The following is a 24,376-nucleotide window of genomic DNA, read 5'->3' on the forward strand; positions in this document are numbered from 1 at the left end:
TTACAGAGTAAAAAAAAAGAATAAAGACTTCAGGAAATGCCACAACATCAGTGTAAACTTCTTTTTTATGTTTAACGTTTTTGAAAGACATTCTTTTGTTAAATTACTTTTCTGATCAATAAAATTATTAATAGTGACACTACACTAGTTTGTATACTTTGATAAACAAACTATTATTATATTCATATATTACAAATGTATACTATTATACCTGTTGGTTGGTCTGGCATCTCTCAGTGCTATTCCTAAGCCTGGGTATAAGTAAGGAGGTTTGCGTCAGAAGCCATACCTGGCATACCAAATCAGGTATGCAGACCAGAACGATTTGCTGTGGCAACAACTAAATTCAGTAGCAGCCAAAAGTTTTATATACTGTAGGGCCCTTTACATGTGTTTCCAAGGTAATGTATGACCAAAGTTATTTTTTCTGTCCAGTGTGTTACCAGATATATTTGTATACTTTTGTTTCTTGGCTTCCATGCAGGGGTTTGTATTTTAAGTTTGTATAACTTCTATCATGTTCATGTGCTTGACAATCAAAAACTTTTGTCCCAGAAACACACAGAGTAACATTTTTTTAAAAGCCTTTTCTCTGTTCTCTGTAGGGTCCTTCAAGTAACACTGTTCTCCAGGGTTTTAAGAAAGATCAAATACTTTTATTGGATGTTTTGCTGTTACTCTTGGAAACTTACTACAGCACTGCAGAAACACTTTTGTAGCTTTGCCCAGCACTGTCTCTACAATGTGTGTTCTATTACTTTCTGAAAGGGCTTTGGTTAGAACATGATTAACAAGGGCAGATGTATTACTAACATCTTTGAGTCATTTTAGAACCCTAAATAAGAAAAAGTTGTCAGTATGGCAAATGCAAAATATGTATATTGGCAATATTGTATATTAACAAAAGAACTGAAGCTGACAGGACAAAACATGAAATGTCTGCAATGAAATAAAAGTGAAAGTAAATATAAGAAACACTGCAAGGTTTTTTTTCAACTGTTTGTGCTATTAGTTTGGGAGGAATGTGTTTTTTTTTATTATCATTATAAAGTAATTATTGTAAATGTTCAGGTCATTTCAGAAAGCACATTAACTTATTTACTGTACATGTGATGGTGTCTTTTTAGATAACTAGAGCACATCGGTAATACTTACATCTTTTTCAGTGTAATCCAACCATTTTGAAACCTTTGCGCTATCAATCACTACAGGGTTTCCATAGATCTGATGAAACTGCTTGAGCTGGGTCATAAAGTTCTTAAGGTTTATGTCACTCCAGCTTCTCAAAAGGTCAAAAATAGTCTCAAGCATTAAAGTTCCTGCAATTTCTCTTCCCTGGATCAGACTTTGCCTTTGCTCTGGCCAAATGGTTTCCTTTATTTTTTTATAAAAACCCGTAGATGGTGGTGCACATATTATATCATCATACTGATGCCATTCTCCTGCACAACAAAAGAAAGATCATTTAATATTTTGATATAAAGTAGATGTAATTGTCTGAAACAAAGAATATTACTTCCTATTATATTACTTACCTTCAGTATTAAGCAGTTGTGGTTTAACAAGAAGACGTCTGTTTGTGATTCCATCTGCATCTTTTTTGTAGATAAACTCATAGTCGTATTTTTCCTTCTTACTCCTATATACAACATACTTGTATGGTATGGACAGAGATTCTGCTTTTGACTTTGTGGTTGTCAGTGGTCCTTGTACAAGAAATCCATGCTCTTCAAGATCCCTAAAAACAAAATGAACATTGGTCAATGAGATCAAATTATGAATCAAAAGGATCATGACTGTGTGAGTCTTGATTGATGTTTTACCATCAATATTTTTTCTCCATTCAAATTTCTGGTCATTTGAAGTTCATTCAAATAAGACACCAAAAACTGCAAATATAATTTAAATTAGTTTTACTACAGATTTTATGATGCAAAATAACTAAACTAAGTTTTTGTGCTCACAAACACAAGGTGGCTCAGCTTGAATAATTCTGAAGCAAAAATAAGAGTTACTAATGTAATTCACACTTTTTACATCGGCAGTATGACTGACTAAATGATTCCTTTTGGATCAGTCGTCTGCATATTTGATTTGGCTTTTATGTCGGATGCCCTTCCTGATGCAATCCTCCTATTTATCTGGGCTTGGGGGCACTACTAATGGCTAGGTTAATGTACCGCCATGCATCTTCTGTATTTGTGAGCCCAGACTGGGATTCAAACACCTGGAACTCAGAACGCTCTTACCATTGTGCCACACAAGCAATTTAGTAAGAGGTTGTATGGGGGTTCTTTACTATATTTACTATTTCCTTATGTCTGATTAGAAATTCTTACATTTGTTTATGTGATTAGTTAAAAAGGTTAATAACAAATAGAGTATAGAATATGTTGCTTGCTTATCGGGAAAGGTTAATTTACCGCGCCACAAACAGCTCCGCCAGGTTGGTATTCCAGTTACTAAGGTTGCCGCCAGCCCTTATAAATATCTGGTCTTCATTCGGGTCAAACTTAAAATCCTTTGATAAGACAGCATGAAAGTAAATGGTGAGTCTCTCCTTTGATCCAATCTGCTGTGTCGAAGCAGAAATTCTGTAATATAAACAGGTAAAGAATTATTATTCCAAAAATACAGTTTCATTTTTATTTAGTTTTATTAAACACCTCAATATGACTGGCTGCCCTAACATATCATCTTATTTTGTGCTGGGAAGTTATTTAACTAAATTAAACAAATGACAAAATAGCCAAAATGTCTTCCGGGTGATGTGACCTTTTCACAGCACTTTACATTGCATCATGTAACACACTGATCATGTATGAATGTGCAACCCTGTAAATGACCAGGTTACAGGTGTAAATAATGTTTTTGAGAGTTCCAAGGCAGATGCAAATTACCTTTCTGGAGGTGAACCATCCTTTATTTTTTCTGTCTCTTCATTTCCTTTTTTCTTAGACACTGAACTAAACAAGAGGTAAAAAAAAATAACAGAAAACAATCATGCACTCTGGTATCTACATTAAGGGTAAGAAAGGTTGGGAGAACAAGTAATGAGAAAGGAGCTACACGCCAAAGAATTCAGGATTGGTGGAAAGATCATTAGCAATCTCAGGTATGCTGATGACATAGTATTACAGTATGTATGTGTTAAAATAAATATAAATGTGTTGTGTTTCTTGGCAGATGCTACAAACCTGTCTTGGGTTGGAAGATCTTTCTTGTCCTTTGTGTCTTCATTTTTCTTCTTCTTGGTCTGTGGACTGCTTTGGCCGCCTGAGGAATCTCCTTTTTTCTGAGCAGACTGCAGTGGTTTACTGTGTTCCACCTGTGGATCTACACTGGAACCTTTGGTCTTCAACTGTGAGCAGCAAAAGACCCAGCCAACATTTAGTTTTAATGACTCAAAATATTTGCAATCCACAAATCACATCATACATACATGCATAACACAAGGTGCATTAGTATATTATGCTAGCCTAATTGCATTCTGACAGTTCCAGGCTTTTACCTCAGCTTTCCTCTGTGGTCCAAACACCATCTGAGTAGATTTGCTTTCTTTTTGATTGAGGTTCTTTGTATCTGTTTTCAGTGACTGTTTTTGTGAAGTATTTTTAACTTTTGCATTTTGATCAACGTTAGCATTCTGGTCCCGTGTGGTTTGTGTATTTTTAGCTGCATCTTCCTGATTCTTAATGCTTTTAGTCGCAGCCTTGGGTTTCTTTTGCTTCCCCACCTGATCTTGTTCCTGTTTTTCAGGATCTGATTGACCTGAGCTTACCATGTGAACACTGTCCTGGTGTGTCTTCGGAGTGGGCTCTTGAGCATGAGATTGTTTAATTTGCTTTTCTTCAGGTTCAAGGCAACATTTCTCACATTGCTCTACTAAAGCCTGATCCTTGTTTGCTTCTGTCTCTGGCAGAGCAGGCTCAGGTGCTTCAGAATTAGCAGTTATTTCTTCTGACACACTGGTGGCAGAGGGTTCAGGAGACATACTGGTGTTATCTTCAGAATGAGCAGATGTGATTGAGTCAGGGGTCTCATCCATAGCACAGGTTGACTCCTCGCTGTCAGAAGAAATGCCTTTCACATGTTTCATCTCTTTATCCGTCAGCGAGATGTCTGACATATCGGAGGTCAACGAGACAGGCTCGTCTTTTTCTTTCTCAGACATTTTCCTTTTCTTCTTTTTTTTCTTTTTCTGAGTATTTAAAACAAATTTGTTTATTGCAATTAAAACACTGTATTATAGAAACATAATTTAATCTGAAATTAAATTTAGATTAAATCCACTCTAAGAAATGTTTGTTTTATAGACCAACTTTCCCAGTTACAAATTTTAAGAATTTTTGCAATGTAAATAACAATTTTTTTAAAGTCACTCAGATTAGTAATTTATTATGTGCACCAAAGTTTCTACATATTATTTTTATTACAAATCACCAGAAGGCACTCTGGTGGTGCAGCGATCTATTACACTAGCCCACCACCAAATCTTAGTGGTGCTATCGGCCAGCCGGGAGTCTACACAGACATTATTGGCTATGCCTTGGGGGAAGGTTGGATGGCCTAAGCTCTACAGTGGATTTGATGACATGTTGACATTTCATTTGATTAAAATGAAATGTCCCCAAAGTTTGATAGCAATGTGCTATATTTACATTTATAACACTAACATTTAACCACTTAAGATAAATAATTACGGATAAATAAATGAACATAGAATAAACAAAGTTACCAGAAACCAACACTGCTTTTACTTATATGAAATCAAATCCTGTATACGAATAACTGTTTGTTATGTCTGTCATGTTTTTCTCTTTACCAGATTAAGAAAATAAATACTTTGATCTATTTGGATTTATGTTCATTCAAATAAACATGCTGATTTCCCCCAAAAACCCTGGTATAAAAACAACTTTTTATGTTATATACATTTCAGTACCTTTTTCTTTACGTTTGGGCTGTTGTCATTTGGCCTTTTAGGTGACACAGCTTTGGATTGATTATCCATGATTGAGGAGTCCAAGTTTGTTTCTGTCTGTTTTTCTCCATCAGAGCCCAGGCCAACAACTGCAGATTGGGCAGAATCATCTGGTGTTGTATCTGATAACATAGCAAGCCTTAGAAACTAGCACTAGCATGTCAAATGTTACAAAGTAAAACATAACCAGTTTTAATGTAACAGAATTACAGTAAAAGTGAAATGCAGAAATGATCACAGAAGCACTCAACCTACCTGGGGTTTCATTCGGGAGTTGCGTTATCAGTGCCATCCCACATGAACTGCAGAACCTTGCTTTCTCCTCCACAGCAACATGATCACATTTTGGACACTTCATCCTAAAAGCCAAAATGTCTACATTTTACAATAAGAGCTACAGTATATATACATTTATAACCTGTCTAAAATGTCCCTTTTTGAATACTTCATAAGTGAATGAAGTTCTTTGCACCTCCCAGTTGCACTTTACTTGACCTTGTATATACTAAACCAAGATACATTGTGGTCATGTGTTACATTAGGCACCAGGCACAAAACAAGCAGAAATGCATGCTTTGTTATAATACAGCTTAAACGTAGTACCTTATTATGATGTACCATGTGTACTAGACTAAGCACAATGCATTCTATACTTGCAATTTTGAATATTTACACAATGCTACAACTTTAAGGTGGGCTACAGTTGAATAAGGCAGAATGTATTGTATGGTTTGGCTCTCTCTGAGATATATGTTAATATTAGAGCTGGGCGGTTCCTAAATCACCCGGGTTAATGATTCGAATCTTTGTACTGAATCAGGAATCACGAGTCCGAAATCTCAGTTAACCCAAATCCTATGAGTCCTCTGACTGGCTGCTGCTCAGTACACAAGGCGAGTGAGCAGCTCACTGAAACACTGCGGACTCAGATGATTTAACTGAATCGGCTTCACTCCAGTCCTTAAATCTAAGTAGTAAGTTAAATATTACAATAAACAAGCAATTAAACACACTGGTGATCGTTATGTGGCTGATTTTATGCACATATTATTATTATTATTATTATTATTATTATTATTATCAGTAGTAGTGGTATATATTAGTAATGCAGCATATTTTATGTAAGCAAAACAACAACAAAATATAGTTAGATTATTATTAAGGAGTATCAAAGCCCTTTTCCATGGTAATTTATTGACTGTTTGTTTTGGTGCTGCTGTGGCTGCCTGACTGGGTGAAGTTACCATGGCTATTTGTTGTTGACCATCCCCCTTGAACCCTTGACCCATTAATATACCCATCTGATTGGTAGGCGAGTCCACCCTCCTCTCCCCCATGATCAAGATTCCACTTGATCAGAAAAAAGTGTCAACTTGTCACTGATAAGAGAAGTGTGAGGTGCCAAGAGAATTAAGAGAGAAGGATTTATTTACAGAAGATGAGTGCATGGAATACAAGTGATATTTGGATGCATTTTCATCCAGTAAATTAATCGCAATCAAGATGTCAGTACAACTGACTCAAGTAAACCGGATCACATGAGTGACTCAGATTAACCACCATAAAAGTCCATAAAATGAACCGAATTTACCACCACTAGCTAATATACAGTCGACCCTTGAGTTATGAACCCATACAAACATTTCGGGTTAGGAACGGTCTTTTTCAACTTTACATACAAACGAATTACGAACCAAAATTCGCGAAACACGTGACGTCACGAACACGTTCACTCAGACCGTCTCTCTCTCTCTGTATATATACGGTGAGTGAACATTCGGACAGTGGACGGTGTTTTTCCGGTGTTTTCAATATTAAAATGTCCCCAAAAAAGGTGCAGAGAGAGCACAGAGCATTCGTTGTTGTACTCCTGCCAGTAGGTGTCACTGTGTATCAGACAGCGGGGACGATGAATGAGAGAGAAGAAGGAAATTGTCTCAGTAAAGTATTCTTGCAATTACACCTACAAAATACAACACTATTGAAATAAAGAAGGGAATAATAATGAAATATGAGAATTATTGTTGTTTCTGGTAGATACATTTTATAAAAAAAGATGAAAATGTATTATGGTGTATGTGATGGTATGAAATGTGATGTACAGTATGTGTTTTTTTTGTACAGTACAGTACTAGATAGATAGATAGATAGATAGATAACTTTATTAATCCCAGAGGGAAAGTCAGTTATTACAGCAGCTCCAGTACAGTAAAGCCAGATGTATTAAAGTACAGAGAATAAAAGTACAAAAGTATAAAAGTACCAGAATTAAGTACAATAAAAGTACAATAAAAGTACAAAAGTACAAGAATTAAGTACAATAAAAGTACAATAAAAGTACAAAAGTACAAGAATTAAGTACATAAGTAATGTTATACACACTATGTAATTGAATAAATAGAATAAAAAATAGTAGTATAGAAGTATCCTGGCATTAAATATTCAGATGAGATATGTCATGTGATATACTAAGCTGTAGTAGTGTTCAATAACAACAGATATGTAGTATAGTCTTTATGAACAGAATGCTAGAACCTGCTCTATGGGTCGGTCCTGAAAGTGGTTTAGTGTTCGATTATGTCCCGAACTAGTGAGTTGTTGTACAGCGAGATCGCTGCTGGTATAAACGATCTCCTGTACCGTTCCTTGTTACAGCGGAGCTGGATGAGTCTGTTGCTAAAAGTGCTCCGCTGTCCGACTAACAGGTCATGAAGGGGGTGTGATGGGTTGTCAAGTATGGTAGTGAGTTTATTGAGTGACCTCCTTCCAACCACCAACTCAAAACTATCCAGTGAGCAGCCCAAAACTGAGCCAGCCTTCCTGATCAGTTTGTTGAGTTTCTTTACATCCCCTGCTCTGAGGCTGCTTCCCCAACACACAGCTGCAAAGAACACAGCCCCCGCAACAACAGACTGATAAAAGATGGTCAACATTTTGTTGCACACATTAAAGGACCTGAGCTTTCTCAGAAAGTAGAGTCTGCTCATCCCCTTCCTGTACACAGCCTCCGTGTTAGCCCTCCAATCCAGTCTGTTGTCAAGCCAGACACCCAAGTACTTGTACGTGTCCACCAGTTCCACATTTTGACCCATGATGGTGACAGGTCCACTTGTGGTCCTGTTCCTCCTGAAGTCCACAGACATCTCCTTAGTTTTGGACACATTTAGGAGCAGATGGTTCCTCTCACACCACTCCACGAAGCTGCTCACAAGGTCTCTGTACTCATCCTCCTGTCCATCCCTGATACACCCAACCACTGCGCAGTCATCAGAAAATTTCTGAAGGTGGCAGAGGTCCGACTTGTACTGGAAGTCGGTTGTGTACAAGGTGAAAAGGAAAGGGGAAAGCACAGTTCCCTGTGGTGCTCCAATGTTGCTGATCAGGCGCTCAGACTGGCAAGTTCCAAGCTGTACATACTGGGGCCTTTCAGACAAGTAATCCAAGACCCAGGTGATCATTGTTTTCTCTACTCGCATGTTCTCCATCTTTTCCCCCAGTATGCAAGGTTGAATTGTGTTGAAAGTGCTTGAGAAGTCAAAGAAAGTTATTTTCACTGTGGTGTTGCTCTAGTCCAAGTGTAAGTGAGCCCTCTGCAGTAAGTAAATCACAGCATCGTCCACGCCTACCTGCTGTTGGTAAGCAAACTGCAGGGGGTCCAGGAAGAGGCTGACCTGAGACCTCAGGTATGACAGCACAAGTCTTTCTAGGACCTTCATAACGTGGGATGTAAGGGCCACTGGTCTGTAGTCATTCAGTGATGAGGAACAGGACTTCTTTGGAACAGGGACCAGACAGGATGTTTTCCAAATCATTGGTACCTGTTTTTGCTTGAGACCATACTACTGTGTATGGTTGTTTATTATTGTTTATTACAGCAATATCTATTCTACTATTTAAGATTTAAGGGGAAATATACTTGTATTTATAACAAAAAAAGACCATTTAAGACATTAGAAGGGTTAGGTAAGGGGGTGGTTTGGGAGGTCTGGCACGGATTAATTCTATTTACATTATTTCTTATGGGAGGGCGGCACGGTGGCTAAGTGGGTAGCACTGTCGCCACACAGCAAGAAGGTCCTGGGTTCGAATCCCAGGTGGGGCAGTCCGGGGCCTTTCTGTGTGGAGTTTGCATGTTCTCCCCGTGTCTGCGTGGGTTTACTCCGGGTGCTCCGGTTTCCTCCCACAGTCCAAAGACATGCAAGTGAGGTGAATTGAAGATACTAAATTGCCCAAGACTGTGCTTGATGTAAACTTGTGAACTGATAAACCTCGTGTGTAATGAATAACTACCGTTAATGTCATGAATGTAACCAAAAGTGTAAAACATTACGTTAAAATCCTAATAAACAAACAACACATTTCTTATGGGAAAAATAGGTTTAAGATACATTTTGACTTTGAAGTTTGTAAGTCAAAGGCCGACTGTATCACACCCTCAATTTTCTGATAAGCAGAAAATAAACTCCCCCAATAAAAATGATAAATAATCCCTTTTCACTCAATAGCTTTGCATAATGTTAGGATCCTCAATGTTCCATTCAGTGGTTAATATGATAAACGTTTTAGAATAGCAGAAACTCCAGGGGGTAGATTTGGTTCCCACCAATGTTTAATGTTTAAAACATAATATTTGTTCCAAAAGAAGTCTATAAATGATGTGTTGGGTGTAACGGCTGATGGAGCTGCACCACCAGAGCCACTTACAGACGAAACGCCCCCACTGATGAGTGTGCAAAGTCGGCATAAACATGTACGGAACACTGTGAGCTGTGAACTGTGTGTAAACTTGTCATCGTTTCAACACTCGTGATATTCTAAATACATGGCTATAAACTCCTGACACAGACCTAGGCACTGATGCAGCTGTAAAGTATGATCAAAGCCGTGGCTTCTGAACAGAAGTTGAGAAAACAAACAGCGAGTCCCGTAGGAAAAATGAAATGCCATGAGAGCCAGAAAGCTAATGAATTAGCTCTGGTCCTAGCTAACACAGGTAGCTTATTCGCTAGCTACCACTCTGATAGCAGTGCTAAACACGAACAATGCTAACGCTATAGCTGCTCTGATACATTGTTTTGACGGTAGCATTTAGCTTCAGTTAAACTAACACGAGCGGATAGTAAGTGTTAATAGGTGTATAGAGTTACTCACGTGTACAGGTGTAGTTGGCGCTGTCTTGTGCAGGTGCAGGGATGACAGTTCGGTTAAACACTGCAGCACATTGTACTGAGTTCTCCCAGAACCGGACGCTTTATTTCCTGCGTTTGAACAACTTTCATTTCAGTGAAAATGAAACGCAGAGTCGCAGATGCTTTCGTTTCATAATAATGGGCGTGAGCTCGTCTTAACACTCAGAATGTGTGTGCTATCACCAGTGTCCACGTTACCTTAAACAAATAAAGGTAGGTAATCTCTCATAAACCTATTTTACCTTCAGAATGTGAGTGTAAATGCGAATTAATTTACATAATGAACTCTGGTTCTCTTTCAGCAAACTGTGTGCACTTTGAACCTGCTGTGAGATACTTAATGCTTTTATGTTTCATTGTTATAACTCACCTCCACATGACCAGTTGACACTGTTAGTGATTGAATTGTTTATCATAATGCAGCAGTTGCTGTATAAATAATTTAAAGATAAAGCCACTGTAATGAGCTTCAGCTTTATGAGATTGTATACTACTTCAAATCAGTGTTGGTCCATGGAATAGGCATTACAAGTAGTAAGTATTTAACTACTTTTGTTTTTGTACTAATATATTTTATACTATACTGTATATACTGTACTGACAGTGGTAGCCTAGTGGGTAGGGCTTTGGGCTATCAACCTGAAGGTTGGTGGTTCAAATCCAGCTTCCAAACAAGCTGGGATATGCGAAGAAAGAATTTCATTGTACTGTACACCTGTACACCTGTATATGTATATATGACAAATTAAGTATATCTATACAACATGGGGTGGCACGGTGGCTCAGTGGGTAGCACTGTCGCCTCACAGCAAGAAGGGTCCTGGGTTCGATCCCTAGGTGGAGCGGTCCGGGTCCTTTCTGTTCTCCCCGTGTCTGCGTGGGTTTCCTCCGGGAGTTCCGGTTTCCTCCCACAAGTCCAAAAACATGCAAGTGAGGTGAATTGGAGATACAAAATTGTCCATGACTGTGTTTGACATTAAACTTGTAAACTGATGAATCTTGGGTAACCAGTAACCACCGTTTCTGTCATTAATGTAACCCAAGTGTGTAAGTATATTTACCCTTTTTAATTCAAGCTTAAGGATTTTTGTCTTCTTGAAACACACATATTTAGTTTCTTGGTCTGTAAGATTAAATTCTCCTTCAACATTACCTGCACTTTGGACCATTCATCTTTGTTTTCAGTGTCATGTAATGCCTTAGTACAGTCTGCTTTTAAGCATCCTGATATTATGATGCTTCCAAAACTATACTCCACTAGAGGTTTGGTTGTGGTATATCTAAATGCTTATGTGCAAACCTGCCTGTCTTTGAGAAGTAGGGGAGGTGTAAGAATGGAGATTACTGCAGTGCAGTTTATTGCTGGTTCACTGTGTAACTGTGTTTCCTGCTGTTTTTAAGTTACGTGTCATATTGTTTTTACTTTGAAACTTTAGAAAGCTTGTTCACCTTCACCTTGACTGCATTAAATCTTCCAAACAAGTGGTAACATTTTTTATGATAAATTGTAATCTTTTTCTATGTAGCAACAATATTTAGAACTTATTTTATTTAACTTACATATGGTCTTATGTGAAATTTATAAAATTAATTAAAAACAAGTGTATATCCTGTACAAGGAACGAACATTTGCACTTTTTTTTTGCATTTTCCCTGTTTTGATATACTCAATTTCCCTGTGCACTCTGGCAACCTCTGCCAGTTGCACCACACCCACATAGACAGAAATACCACAGGCTGTCACATGCCTTCTCTTGCGTACGTTTGGAATTATAATGGAGGGTTGAATCACATTTTTTTCCATAAGTTATTTCCTCCATGTCCTTCATGTTTTGATTTTGGTTAGGAGTGCTGTCTAATATCTTGGCTCGACATTTATTACATTTATTAAGTTATTCCATAACCCGTAGTGCCCTGTGGATGCGGGCATTGTTATCTTAGAGGAGATCACTCCCATCAGAATAAAACAATTCACCATGTTGATTGGATAATCAGTCAGAAAAACTGAAATTTGAGAAGTGGACTCAAAATGCCGATCATATTTCTCCAATTTATACACATAGTGTGTAAATTGTTGATTAGTGATTAAGGTGAAGCAGCGTTCATAATAAGAACAAATGTTTTGTTTATGTTTATCAGCACAGATTAAAAAGTAATTATGTACAAATTGAAAGTGAATATCTACACTTGGAGATTTTAGTTTGTTTTAACTAGATATGTGAAACCAGTCTTACTGTGTCATGCAGGATGTATTTAATTGCATTATGAAGCCAAAACCTCACAAAGACCACAAACATATGAGTCACTTTATGGACATCTAGTATGCAAGAGGCAAAAAAAATACTATTCTACAAGCAGTTTCTGTTTTCCACAGAGGGACTTTCTTAAAAGGCTTGAAGGTTTTTTTTTCCCACATTGGTGTGACTCAGCATGTTGTCAGAAACCACCCTGATTGTAACTAGTAAATAATTATCACTAGGCACTATCTTTAGATAAAATAGCATGTTCAGTATCTCTTTTGATAACTCTCTGAAGCTTTTAGCAGAGAATAAATCGGTCTCTGCTAAAACCTTCAGCTTTATTTTCAGAAACCACCTGATTTTCTTGTACTTGTTTAAGTGGCCCACTTAAGCATGTCCTAACGTCTTTACTTTAGTGATTAAATCATTTTACTGTGTTTATCATAAAGGTTAATTAAACTTTAGGTTCTGTGTTTATCAATGCCACAGGGAAATATTCATCTGGAAAAGTTTGCAAATGTTATGTGACTCACTATGTTAGAAATACTGGTTGCCTAATGGGGTTTTTGTGGTTGCTTTATTTAGGGCTTTTTACATTTCACTTAGAAAAAAAGTGATGTTAAGCTTTCTAAAAAATTATTGTGTTGTTGTTGTTGTAATGATAAATAGTAGTGGAAAAATAATTAAACGCATAATTACCCCAGTGCTCAGGTGGCACAGCAGTATATTACGCTATCCAACTGACCCTGTGATCTGGGTTCGAATGTCAGCTGTGCTATTGGCCACTCAAATCTTATTGGCTATGTTTTGATGAAACTTTTTTAGCAATATTTACTATTGATGTTGTACTGTACTTGTTCAATTAAAAAACAAAAAGTCATTGTATCATCTTAAATGCTTTGCCATTATTTTTTTTTACTAAAGATTTTTACATAAGGCCAGTCACTCCCCCCTATACCTTTGGCATGACACTACTGACTTTAAACCAAAAACCATAAGAATAGCATGTGAACATGAAAGAATAACCAGAACTTTGCACTTAGATATTTTATTTGTCTCAAACAGATATGGCTTCCAAGCCATCACTCATCCCACTGCTTCTCCCAGAGGATGAGCTGCTGTGCTCCATCTGCCGAGAGATTATTAAAGATCCTGTAACCATACCATGTGGGCACAACTTTTGCATAGACTGTATCAAAACCAACTGGAGCAAATCTCTTTCCACTGTTTACTGTCCCCATTGCAGAAGAAGGTTTAATCCTAAACCTGACCTGCAGCCAAACACCATCCTGTCCTCTATTGTGGAGCACATAAGAAAGGTATGGCCAGAATCTAGTGACATGATTGTTTCTGATGATGATCAGATCAACTGTGACATCTGTGAGGAGGGGCGTGAGCTGTTGGCAGTCAAGACCTGTGTGACGTGCCTGGCTAGCTTTTGCAGTGTGCATTTAACATCCCATGAAAAAAGCCAGGTGCTGAGCAAACACTGCCTGTGCGCACCAGTTGGGAACATCAAGGACTTGCTATGCAAGAAGCACAACAAAGTGCTGGAGTTGTTCTGCATGATCCACAGGGCCGCCATCTGTTGGCAGTGTACAGCAAAGCACCGCAACTGCAAAACATGCTCAGTGGAGGAAATGAGGAATGACTGGAAGGTGAGGATTGGAATTTGCATTTAAAAAGCATTTTTAATTTACCATGTAGCCATTAGCAGGTCACTCGTTAATTTAATGTTACTAAATGACTTATGTTACTAAATGTGCCAGAATTAAAAAAGTGTTTGGACACTTAATTTTATATGTGCTGGATTTGTGGATGTTTTTCATGCACATTTACTAGGCATACAGATGTCTTTATTCCATTTAGATGTATAGCATTTATTTATTCATTTTCAGTGACTGCTTCATCAGATCACAATGCCAAAATACACAAGGATAGGATGCAATCCATCCTAGAGCACCACATACTCATGGTGGCACAGTTGTTAGAGTGAATGCTGCATAGCAACATGGTCATGAGGAACTGGGTTCTATTCTTGCCTCCCAGTGCTGTCTGTATGAAGTTTAGCATGTAATGTTTAGCATATTTCCTGTCTCTGTACTGTGGGTTTACTCTAGGCACTGAGAAAAGCCATTAACCCTTACAATTGTAAGTTGCTTTAAATATAAGCATCTGCTAATTGCTATCCATGTAAATGTATTAAAGCAGGGTTAGCTCATCAGTTAAGCAACTGGACTATTGACAAGAAGGTCACTGGTTTAAATCATTTAGCCATGATTGGTGCCCTTCAACAAACATTCCAGTTGATCAATATATAACATCTTATGTGTTCGTTGCCTTCTACAGCTTTACAGAGAAGAAGAATTTCAGTATTAACATATTTTAGTATTATTATTTTTGCAGACCGTGTCATTTTAATATCCTTAATATCATTAATATGTTATTAGTTTGATTTAAATAATATTATAATTAACCCATTCCTTTAGGCTGCTATTGATCCAGTGGAAATAGAGGTTGAGAGCCGAGAATATGCAACTGATGAAGCTTTGGAAACTTTAGAAACTCTGTCAGAGGGAATAAAGGTAAGATACAATGTTGTGTTGTGATTTACAGAAACTGCACTACAGTTAAAAGTACAATTATAATTCATCTTCCAAAAGGTTAAGTAATGGCATATAAATAGGTAAAATAAGATTATGTATAATGTACAATTCCAGGTGAGCAAAATAATTCAAAATGGCATAACAGTTTGTCCCAGTCTAATTTATCAGCTGTATTTTTTCTACTTACACTTCTTTCTTACACTGGAATCAGATAAGGTTCACACGTCATCTCATATTTAAACTGAACCTTTATCAACTTTGATATACATTCTTTTAGCGAATAGTAAAGAACATGTCCTGGCATCCATGAAGTTTTCCTCAAAATCAATGTTTAACCCTGTGGTCATGCACTGTCATACAGTCATAAAGCAAATAGTTTGACTTAAATGAATTTTATAACAGTTAATTATCATGAAATCATGGTCTTTAAAAGAACATTGCTTTCACTATTGTATTTTTTTTTATACCACAGTTAGGTAAAAAGTCTTTTCAACATGTTTTTTCTTTTAGGATGCTGCAGGAAAGATGATGGAGGATGTGCGGGACTGCTACGAGACTCTAAAAAATACCATTGAGCAGGCTCAGAATAGAGTCATAGCCTTTATAGAGAAAGAGAGGGTTGAAGCACTTCAACAAATAGACAATCAGAAGGAACGGCTGGATAATCATAAAGTCACCTTGTCAAATATCAAAGAAAAGATCGCTGAATGTAGAAGCAATGACTCTTACTTCAACTTCTGTCTGGTTTGTAAAACACTAACTTTAATAGAGAAGAAGCTTCAAATACAAATGTTTTACTTACACTTGTAAGGGACATATACAGTACACTGTAGAGTCAATAATATGTGGACACATTTTCATACATTTTCAGTATTATGGGTATTAATGTGGAGTTGCACCCCAACATCCCCAGTAAAAGTTTACATTCTTTTAGAGAGGCTTTCCATAAGATTTTTTACAAGAGGTGTCCAGTGGGAAATTATGCCCATTTAGTAAAGAAAGCTTGTGTGTGGTCAGTCCCAAATTTTCAATGAGAACTAGCTTGCAGTCAACATTCAAATTTATCACAAAGGTGTTTAATGGGCTTAAGGTCAGGGCTTAGTTCCTCCACACCAGATCATTAAACCATGTTTTTATGGACATGAACACAGTGGTACATGCAGGGGTCTTGTCCAGGCTGTTGCTACAAAGTTGGAAGCATATCATTTCTGCTTAATAATTAGAAGGGGTGTCCATGTATTTTTGGTCATGTAATGTACATGCTTCTTATAGGTGTATGTGAACTAGACAGAAATACATTAAAATAGAAAATAACCTTAATGTAGCAAAAAAAATTCCAAATATGTTTGTGTCCTTTTATAGATCTTGCCAGTACTACCTCCAGAGGTAGGTCAGCTAGAGGATGTTCAGATGGATGGTCATTCTGTAGAGATAATGATCCAGGACCTTCAACACCTGAACAGTAGTCTGGAATCTCAGCTCTCCGCCATGTTTCAAAGAAGAGAAGAACTGCGAGACAAATGTACAGAACTTCTGGGTTTCTTAGCAGTTATTTGTAGACTTTGTCCACTTGAGTGAACCTTATTAAATTTGGCTCATATTCCTAATTACAGATTTGGAATCGGATGACTTCAGAGTTGTTAGCGGACACAGCAAACGACGACGTTACCTTTTGAAGTGTAAGGAATATTTTTAAAATTACTAACCTGCTATGTTTTTATCTTAAAGCTCAGTGGTTAATGTTCTGTGCTTGGAAATAAAACCTAATAAAGTAAATGTCAAAGTAAACAAGATGCCAGAGTTGAGCCCATTGTCAAGCCACCCAGTTAGTAAAGTGCATTACATGACTAAAAGTATGAGGACACCTTTAGTTGGAATTCCATTTTATTAACAAAGTTGTTGGGTTTGGTCAAGGCTCTGTGCAAGCCGGTCAAGTTCTCCCACACGAAACCTAGCCAACTTGCTTTGTGTGTGGCACAGAAGGTGGTTTGGGTACCACTTAGCTTCAGTGTATTGGGAAACTGTCCTCCATTATTGTTAGTTTGGTATTTGGCATGTTTTCTTTGTGCTTGGATGTGTTCCCTGCATGGTCATGCAAAAAACTGGTTCCCTGGTGTTTACTGCTACACTAATCAGGATTATTGATTACTGACATTTCCTATTACATGATCTTGTTTTGTGCTTGGGTCTATTGTCATTCTAAAAGAACAATGAAAGTTTTGGTGGATAAAATGTCAACCCACTTTTGTCTGTAGACTGACAGACAAAAAGCATAAAGCATAAATAATCACTGTTTTTAAACTACAGTATATTACAGCACTCAAGCCTGCATTTTTGTACTTAGCAATCTAGTTTATTGTAAAAGTTTTTTTAATGACAATCACTGTAGGTATTCCCTGTTCTACTCCTGGTGTTAGTCTACAAAGCTTTATCGACATTTTGCTTTAATGCAACTGTCAGCAAAAGGTGTTGCTGTAATAGCTGAATGAACTAAATATAAGAGGTATCCACATTTGGCCATAAAGTCTATATCAGAAGAAATACCCATTTTAGTGAGTAATAAATGTCTAATTAGTTGTAACCTCTTTTCCTGCTTACAGATTCCAGCAAGGTGACATTTGATCCTGTGAGTGCTAGTGCTTCACTCTTGTTCTCTGAGGATGGCCTGGCTGTCACAGTTGATCATAGTGGACTTTTCACCTGGAAAGACTACCAGGTCAACCCAGATTTAGGCTTTAGGGTGCTGTGCTCTCAGGAGTTCACCATGGGGAAACACTACTGGGAGGTTTTGCCTCCTAAGGACATGAACTGCAACTGGGCTGTGGGTGTGACATATAAAAATGGACAGGCTCTGTACCAGAGCTTGGGCCAGGACAAAAGCTCCTGGTGTGTGATATGGCATAACAAAGAAAAGGACAAGGTTAAGGACGAGATTAGTAATGAATTGAAAGATGTATCAGTAGTGACACAGGCTAAAGAAGGAGCTGCAGAACTTGAAGATCAGAAGTTGGAAACAGAAACGAGCCAAGAGGAATCCCATCTTAAAATATCCAGGGAGCAAAAGCTGGGGCATCAAGAGAAGGGAAATCAAACCCAAATGTCTGAAACCATGCCTGCAAAAAAGGGTGAAGATGAAAATGTGGCAGATGAAGAAAAGATGAAAGAAAATTTGGAGGAGAAAGAAAAAGAAATTACAGTTAAAACCAGCACTGGATTCTTTGCCTCCCATAATGAGGAGATGCATCTGATATCCCAGGAGCTTCCTAAAAAAATTGGTGTGCTCCTTGACTGCGATCAAGGGTGGCTGTTCTTCTTTTTAGCATCAGATTCTAAAGTTAAGCTTTGCTATAAGTTTCAGGCCCTGTTTTCTGCACCACTCTGCCCTGCAATCTGGCTAAGAGAGCCAGAGAAGACAATGAGAATTAATCTTTGATTCTAAGGTGTATGGAAAGATGCTGGGATTAACTATGCTGTCCAACAGCTTCCAATTGCCAACTCTGTGACCAAATGTTCAAATACATATTTTGGACTAATAATAATTAAAAAAGCATAACTTATGTTTATAACATATTATCACCTTCAGTCAAAGGTAGTTTACAGTATATAATTTACAAAAATACAGTATAAGCTTGTTAAAAAGACATGTTTTAAATGTTAAAATAATCAATTGTTTTTCCAATTGTTTTTCCTTCCAGAACAAGATTAATAAGACTTTTCTATCACTTGTTTTCTCTTTAGTCACAGAAGGGATCAGTGAAGGGATCAGAGTGGTTTAGTCATAGACAGGGATTATCTCACCCCAGACGACATGCATCATCAAGCTGAAGGCTTCAGCTAGTTTAGAGTTGCTGAATACATTTGACCGCTTTCCTAAACAGAAGACTTTATGTTACATAAATTGTTCAGGCCATGTTTAGCTGTTTGTTTTGCTAAAATGTCGGTTATTAAAAAAAAAGAGTGACAACCATTTTCCAAGGTTCATGCAAAAGGCTGCAAAAAGGAAAGGAATGTATTCCTCTGGGTTAACTTCTCCAGAAGTTTCCTAGTCAACAGAATAAATATGTTTTAGGTTATTTTGGTTTAAGGTTATTTTAAAACCACAGGGTGTTCATCAGTCCAATTGCAAATAGAAATAATTCTGTACTGTTGCTTCTCTTACTATGAGTCAGAAACTTTGAATTGTGGCATCATATTTTGTGGGTACATTGCAGTCTCAAAGACAGCAAGCAAGCAAGACATGGATGTGAAACCATTCAGTAAACCACTTCCATTTGGTCCTGATCAGAATGAAGTGGTTACTAAAAATCTGTAAATTAATGTTTTTTATAATCTGGGAAAAGATGTTTATCTATTATTACAGCTGTGGATGAAAACCAGATCATATTTGTCAAATACCTAACACGTACTTCTGGGAAAATTCAAAATGAACATGAAATTTATGCAGCTAAATGTGTATAAACTGGATTTCAGTAATTTTTGGGACTGGTTAATTGGACTGTCTACTGATAGAGCAGACAGCACTGCTTTGCATTAACAGCAATGAATCATCAATGATCTGAAGCAGGAACGCTCTATATAAAGAAGGACTTCAGAGCACACGACAGTTGTAATGAAGTTGAACATTATTCTAAACCGAGCTGCAGCTTCTGTTCCCTCACCATTCAGAGATGGTCAAGTTTGAGGAGCGGGCATTCATTCTTTTAGCCATGTGTGTGCTGGCTGTGCGGTCACCAGCTGAAGCCTGGTATAAACAAGCACCAGGACCAAACTATTACTTTGTGGGTAGAGCATCAGGTCTGCTAGCAGGAATCCGCAGATCTGCTGTCAGAAGAACCGAACCGGACTCACAGGACAGCGGCCAACTAAATAATGCAATAGAACAAACTGAGTACAGAAACAACCTGGCTTTGAAAAACATGGTAAGATTTTTGCTTTTAGCATGTGCATAGATATTAGTAGGACTAATAATAAGGAACTTTTTATTAGAAAGGAAAGTTTTTGGTTTGCAAAATTAGGGTCATTTAGTGTCAAAGAATTTCTAGTTCATTCATTCGTGACTAAACTTATGTACAATACTAACATGGCACATAATAAAATATATGGGTTCATTATCATTCATTTTATGGAATTAAACCACTGTCTTGGTGCAGCAATCATACATGTTTATAGCTGATTTTAATTTCAATACAAAATATTTATTTAATTGTTAATTTTTTTTTTTTACTATTTTAATTCCCTTTTTCAGTGTGACTAGTTTTTAATTAATGATCCCTAATATGTGACCATATTTACCTAAATGTAAAAGCTAACCTCTTCTTTTTAATTCACTTAATGCTAAATTAAGAAATGTATTTTTATAGGCATTGTGCCACCTGCCATGCAATCCTAAAACTACTGTGCCAAATTATCCACCCCACAGACCCTAAATCTCTGGCTATCAGATCTTATATCAATACAGCTGATATAACTAAAATAACATGTAACCATAATCTTTATATAGTTATTTTGCCTAAACCTTAAAATACTGATTCATTTAATTTCAAAGAAAATTTATACATTTTGGTGACATATTTGCCTAATAACTTAAAAAATAACAGTCCGTGCTTCCAGTCTGTTCTTTAATAGAAAGCAAATACTGCAAATATGTTGTTTAAATAATGAAGTCACCTTAAGTGTAATGGGGTTATATGCAGGAGTGCTGCAAACTTTAATCTTCTCACAGAACAGCATGGTTGTGTTCATAAATAAGTTCTAAACATGCAACAGTGAATAGAGCAAAAGTGACAGTTTTCTTAATTTAGAAAATCTAAATTAGAAAAAAAATATTAAACAATATAATATATAGTTTACAGTATAATATTGGTACTTGGTATATATAGTTTGTTTTATAAGAAATCTAACTTTTATCTTTTCTTTATTTCTTGTCATACATGTTGTGTCATGCACATTACATAATTGCATGTGTTCTCTCTCTCTCCAGCCTTTTTGTGTGACGGAGATCCTGCCGGACCTGCAAAGCTGTGAGCTGATCCAGGACTCCACACTCCGATGCCAGGCTACTGCCATTATTACGCTCGACTCAGGATCCTGTGTGAAAGCATAAGAAGCATGTGTACTTGGTGTCTACCTGGAAATGGACAAACAAGCTCCAAAATGTCTGTTTTAGTTAGTCAGCTGACTTCTCAATGATTTACTGCAGTAGTTTTCTACCACAGGTATCCAAGGCGGACTCATCAAGTACGATAACTATCAAATAAGATTAATTATATTTGGGTCACCAGTATCTCCCATATTTATTCCCATATAACTGACCTTAAAATGTTTAAGGTGACGTGTAACACTTTCATGTAGCTTATTCTTTGCCAGGCCAACATTTTCAACTTTCTAAACCAAATTGCCCAAACTCAAAACTTTACAGACACATACAGACATATATATATATATATATATATATATATATACAGTGTATCACGAAAGTGAGTACACCCCTCACATTTCTGCAAATATTTCATTATATCTTTTCATGGGACAACACTATAGACATGAAACTTGGATATAACTAAGAGTAGTCAGTGTACAACTTGTATAGCAGTGTAGATTTACTGTCTTCTGAAAATAACTCAACACACAGCCATTAATGTCTAAATAGCTGGCAACATAAGTGAGTACACCCCACAGTGAACATGTCCAAATTGTGCCTAAAGTGTCAATATTTTGTGTGACCACCATTATTATCACTGCCTTAACCCTCCTGGGCATGGAATTCACCAGAGCTGCACAGGTTGCTACTGGAATCCTCTTCCACTCCTCCGTGATGACATCACGGAGCTGGTGGATGTTAGACACCTTAAACTCCTCCACCTTCCACTTGAGGATGCGCCACAGGTGCTCAATTGGGTTTAGTCCATCACCTTTACCTTCAGCTTCCTCAGCAAGGCAGTTGTCATCTTGGAGGTTGTGTTTGGGGTCGTTATCCTGTTGGAAAACTGCCATGAGGCCCAGTTTTCGAAGGGAGGGGATCATGCTCTGTTTCAGAATGTCACAGTACATGTTGGAATTCATGTTTCCCTCAATGAACCGCAGCTCCCCAGTGCCAGCAACACTCATGCAGCCCAAGACCATGATGCTACCACCACCATGCTTGACTGTAGGCAAGATACAGTTGTCTTGGTACTTCTCACCAGGGCGCCGCCACACATGCTGGACACCATCTGAGCCAAACAAGTTTATCTTGGTCTCGTCAGACCACAGGGCATTCCAGTAATCCATGTTCTTGGACTGCTTGTCTTCAGCAAACTGTTTGCGGGCTTTCTTGTGCGTCAGCTTCCTTCTGGGATGACGACCATGCAGACCGAGTTGATGCAGTATGCGGTGTATGGTCTGAGCACTGACAGGCTGACCTCCCACGTCTTCAACCTCTGCAGCAATGCTGGCAGCACTCATGTGTCTATTTTTTAAAGCCAACCTCTGGATATGACGCCGAACACGTGGACTCAACTTCTTTGGTCGACCCTGGCGAAGCCTGTTCCGAGTGGAACCTGTCCTGGAAAACCGCTGTATGACCTTGGCCACCATGCTGTAGCTCAGTTTCAGGGTGTTAGCAATCTTCTTATAGCCTAGGCCATCTTTGTGGAGAGCAACAATTCTATTTCTCACATCCTCAGAGAGTTCTTTGCCATGAGGTGCCATGTTGAATATCCAGTGGCCAGTATGAGAGAATTGTACCCAAAACACCAAATTTAACAGCCCTGCTCCCCATTTACACCTGGGACCTTGACACATGACACCAGGGAGGGACAACGACACATTTGGGCACAATTTGGACATGTTCACTGTGGGGTGTACTCACTTATGTTGCCAGCTATTTAGACATTAATGGCTGTGTGTTGAGTTATTTTCAGAAGACAGTAAATCTACACTGCTATACAAGCTGTACACTGACTACTCTAAGTTATATCCAAGTTTCATGTCTATAGTGTTGTCCCATGAAAAGATATAATGAAATATTTGCAGAAATGTGAGGGGTGTACTCACTTTCGTGATACACTGTATATATATTATGCTTTATAAGGAATGTTGTGTTATGTTGTTATAAGGAAAAAATAATAATAAAGAAACCCAAAGAGCTTTAACTTCATTCGGAAAAACTAACAGACACAATCCGTGCAAATAAATTAAATAGAAAATAAGGATTTAAGTTGAGCACTGCTGCTGTGTTATTGTTTTATTCCACCTGTTAATTAAACATCTGTATAAAAGTGTGTAGAAAAAAATAACCACAAAAGTCACCATGTCTTACATTTAGTTTTTTTTTGGGCATGTCCCTTGTACAGATCTGTTACTGTAAACAAATTGGAAAGTCAGTTGTGTTGTGCTAGCAATGCATAATAAATAATACTAATCATTTTAATCATATTTATCTGTAATTTTAAATTATGACCTAATGAAAAGGCTTTTTGTTTGTTTTTTGTTTTTGTTTTTTTGTATTAACATTTTCTCTTCATATGTGATTAACTACATGTAGGTGATTACAGAATGTTACATTCTTAAGTCAAATTTAATGTTTAAAATTACCCTAGTTTACCTGTATAGGCATGGATTTATTGAGATGAATGTTGTGCACCTTTACAAGGCCATGTTCGAAAGTTAATCACAAGCATTGACATTTATCAAGTTTCGATCAGCAAGCTGACATGACCACAGTTCTAAGACCAAAAGGTTATTAAGCATCTGTCAAGCAGCTTGTCCCAGTGACCACTGTGGCTCACTAAGTACTTTATCTAGATGAAACAGCACTGGGCATTTCCAATACGGTTCCCTGAAACATCTCTTTGGATCAGAGCTGTTGAAAGCCTTGATGCAAATAAACATTCCAGTTATTATTTTACAATTTAAGGTTACTTGTTTGTTTAGGAACTTTTAGTTTAGGAACTAAAATCATGATCTGTGGTCAGATAGGACAAAAATCTAATGTTTAGGCAACAATTATTTTTTGTTGGTGGGTGTAAAAAAGACAGTATTTTAACCATAAAGGACCTAATCTTCACTGTTCAGGGTCTGTAAAGGTTTGGCTGTTTTAACTCCAAATGCTCTGATAACCTTGTGCAGATTTGATGGACTACACTGTAAGAACCCGGTTTGTAACGTACAGTAAATGTGGCTGCCTCTGCCAGGAAGTTAAAACCACATTGTGGTTGGATTGTTTAGCAGTTTAGCTGTATTTTGCAGTCTCATCAATCCTAACAGGAGTTAAAGCTATGCTGGTAAAGGTAATATTATACCAGATTATTAACTGTGACATGATTTTAGAATATTATTTTATTATTTTATAATTTCTTAATTTTAGTTTTTAGTTTT

General features: G+C 37.5%; 3 protein-coding genes across 3 annotated transcripts in view; 2 read left to right on the forward strand and 1 right to left on the reverse strand.

Annotated features, from left to right (window-relative positions):
• rnf213a (ring finger protein 213a) overlaps window positions 1-19,800 on the reverse strand; it is a 54,989-nt gene extending 35,189 nt beyond the window's left edge. Inside the window, exons 1-10 of the mRNA XM_063019046.1 lie at window positions 19,678-19,800; window positions 10,136-10,371; window positions 5,240-5,343; window positions 4,946-5,106; window positions 3,512-4,201; window positions 3,198-3,361; window positions 2,901-2,966; window positions 2,424-2,594; window positions 1,536-1,738; window positions 1,156-1,442 (exon numbers count right to left, since the gene is read on the reverse strand). Coding sequence (XP_062875116.1) covers window positions 1,156-1,442; window positions 1,536-1,738; window positions 2,424-2,594; window positions 2,901-2,966; window positions 3,198-3,361; window positions 3,512-4,201; window positions 4,946-5,106; window positions 5,240-5,342 — 1,845 coding nt within the window. The 5' untranslated portion in view covers window position 5,343; window positions 10,136-10,371; window positions 19,678-19,800. The remainder of the gene's footprint in view (window positions 1-1,155; window positions 1,443-1,535; window positions 1,739-2,423; window positions 2,595-2,900; window positions 2,967-3,197; window positions 3,362-3,511; window positions 4,202-4,945; window positions 5,107-5,239; window positions 5,344-10,135; window positions 10,372-19,677) is intronic.
• LOC134300299 (tripartite motif-containing protein 16-like) lies at window positions 13,754-19,082 on the forward strand. Its single transcript, XM_062985019.1, has 6 exons — window positions 13,754-14,071; window positions 14,903-14,998; window positions 15,530-15,763; window positions 16,382-16,541; window positions 16,633-16,698; window positions 17,620-19,082. The coding sequence occupies exons 1-6, from the start codon at window positions 13,754-13,756 to the stop codon at window positions 18,450-18,452; spliced, it is 1,707 nt and encodes a 568-aa protein (XP_062841089.1). The 3' UTR covers window positions 18,453-19,082.
• Window positions 19,687-21,173, forward strand: LOC134300300 (neuropeptide B-like). The gene is made up of 2 exons (XM_062985020.1): window positions 19,687-19,907; window positions 20,912-21,173. Exons 1-2 carry the CDS (start codon window positions 19,687-19,689, stop codon window positions 21,120-21,122), a joined length of 432 nt encoding a protein of 143 aa, XP_062841090.1. The 3' UTR covers window positions 21,123-21,173.
• Window positions 21,174-24,376: the final 3,203 nt, after the last annotated feature.

This window comes from Trichomycterus rosablanca, chromosome 22, assembly GCF_030014385.1.
Source record: "Trichomycterus rosablanca isolate fTriRos1 chromosome 22, fTriRos1.hap1, whole genome shotgun sequence".
Taxonomy (NCBI): Eukaryota; Metazoa; Chordata; class Actinopteri; order Siluriformes; family Trichomycteridae; genus Trichomycterus; species Trichomycterus rosablanca.

Coding starts and splice junctions, on each gene's coding strand:
- LOC134300300 (XM_062985020.1), top strand. CDS start 19,687: ATGGTCAAGTTTGAGGAGCGGGCATTCATTCTTTTAGCCATGTGTGTG. Junction 19,908..20,911: donor AATGCAATAGAACAAACTGA/GTACAGAAACAA, acceptor TTGTTTTATAAG/AAATCTAACTTTTATCTTTT.
- LOC134300299 (XM_062985019.1), top strand. CDS start 13,754: ATGATTGTTTCTGATGATGATCAGATCAACTGTGACATCTGTGAGGAG. Junction 14,072..14,902: donor AAATGAGGAATGACTGGAAG/GTGAGGATTGGA, acceptor CCATTCCTTTAG/GCTGCTATTGATCCAGTGGA. Junction 16,542..16,632: donor AGAAGAACTGCGAGACAAAT/GTACAGAACTTC, acceptor TCCTAATTACAG/ATTTGGAATCGGATGACTTC.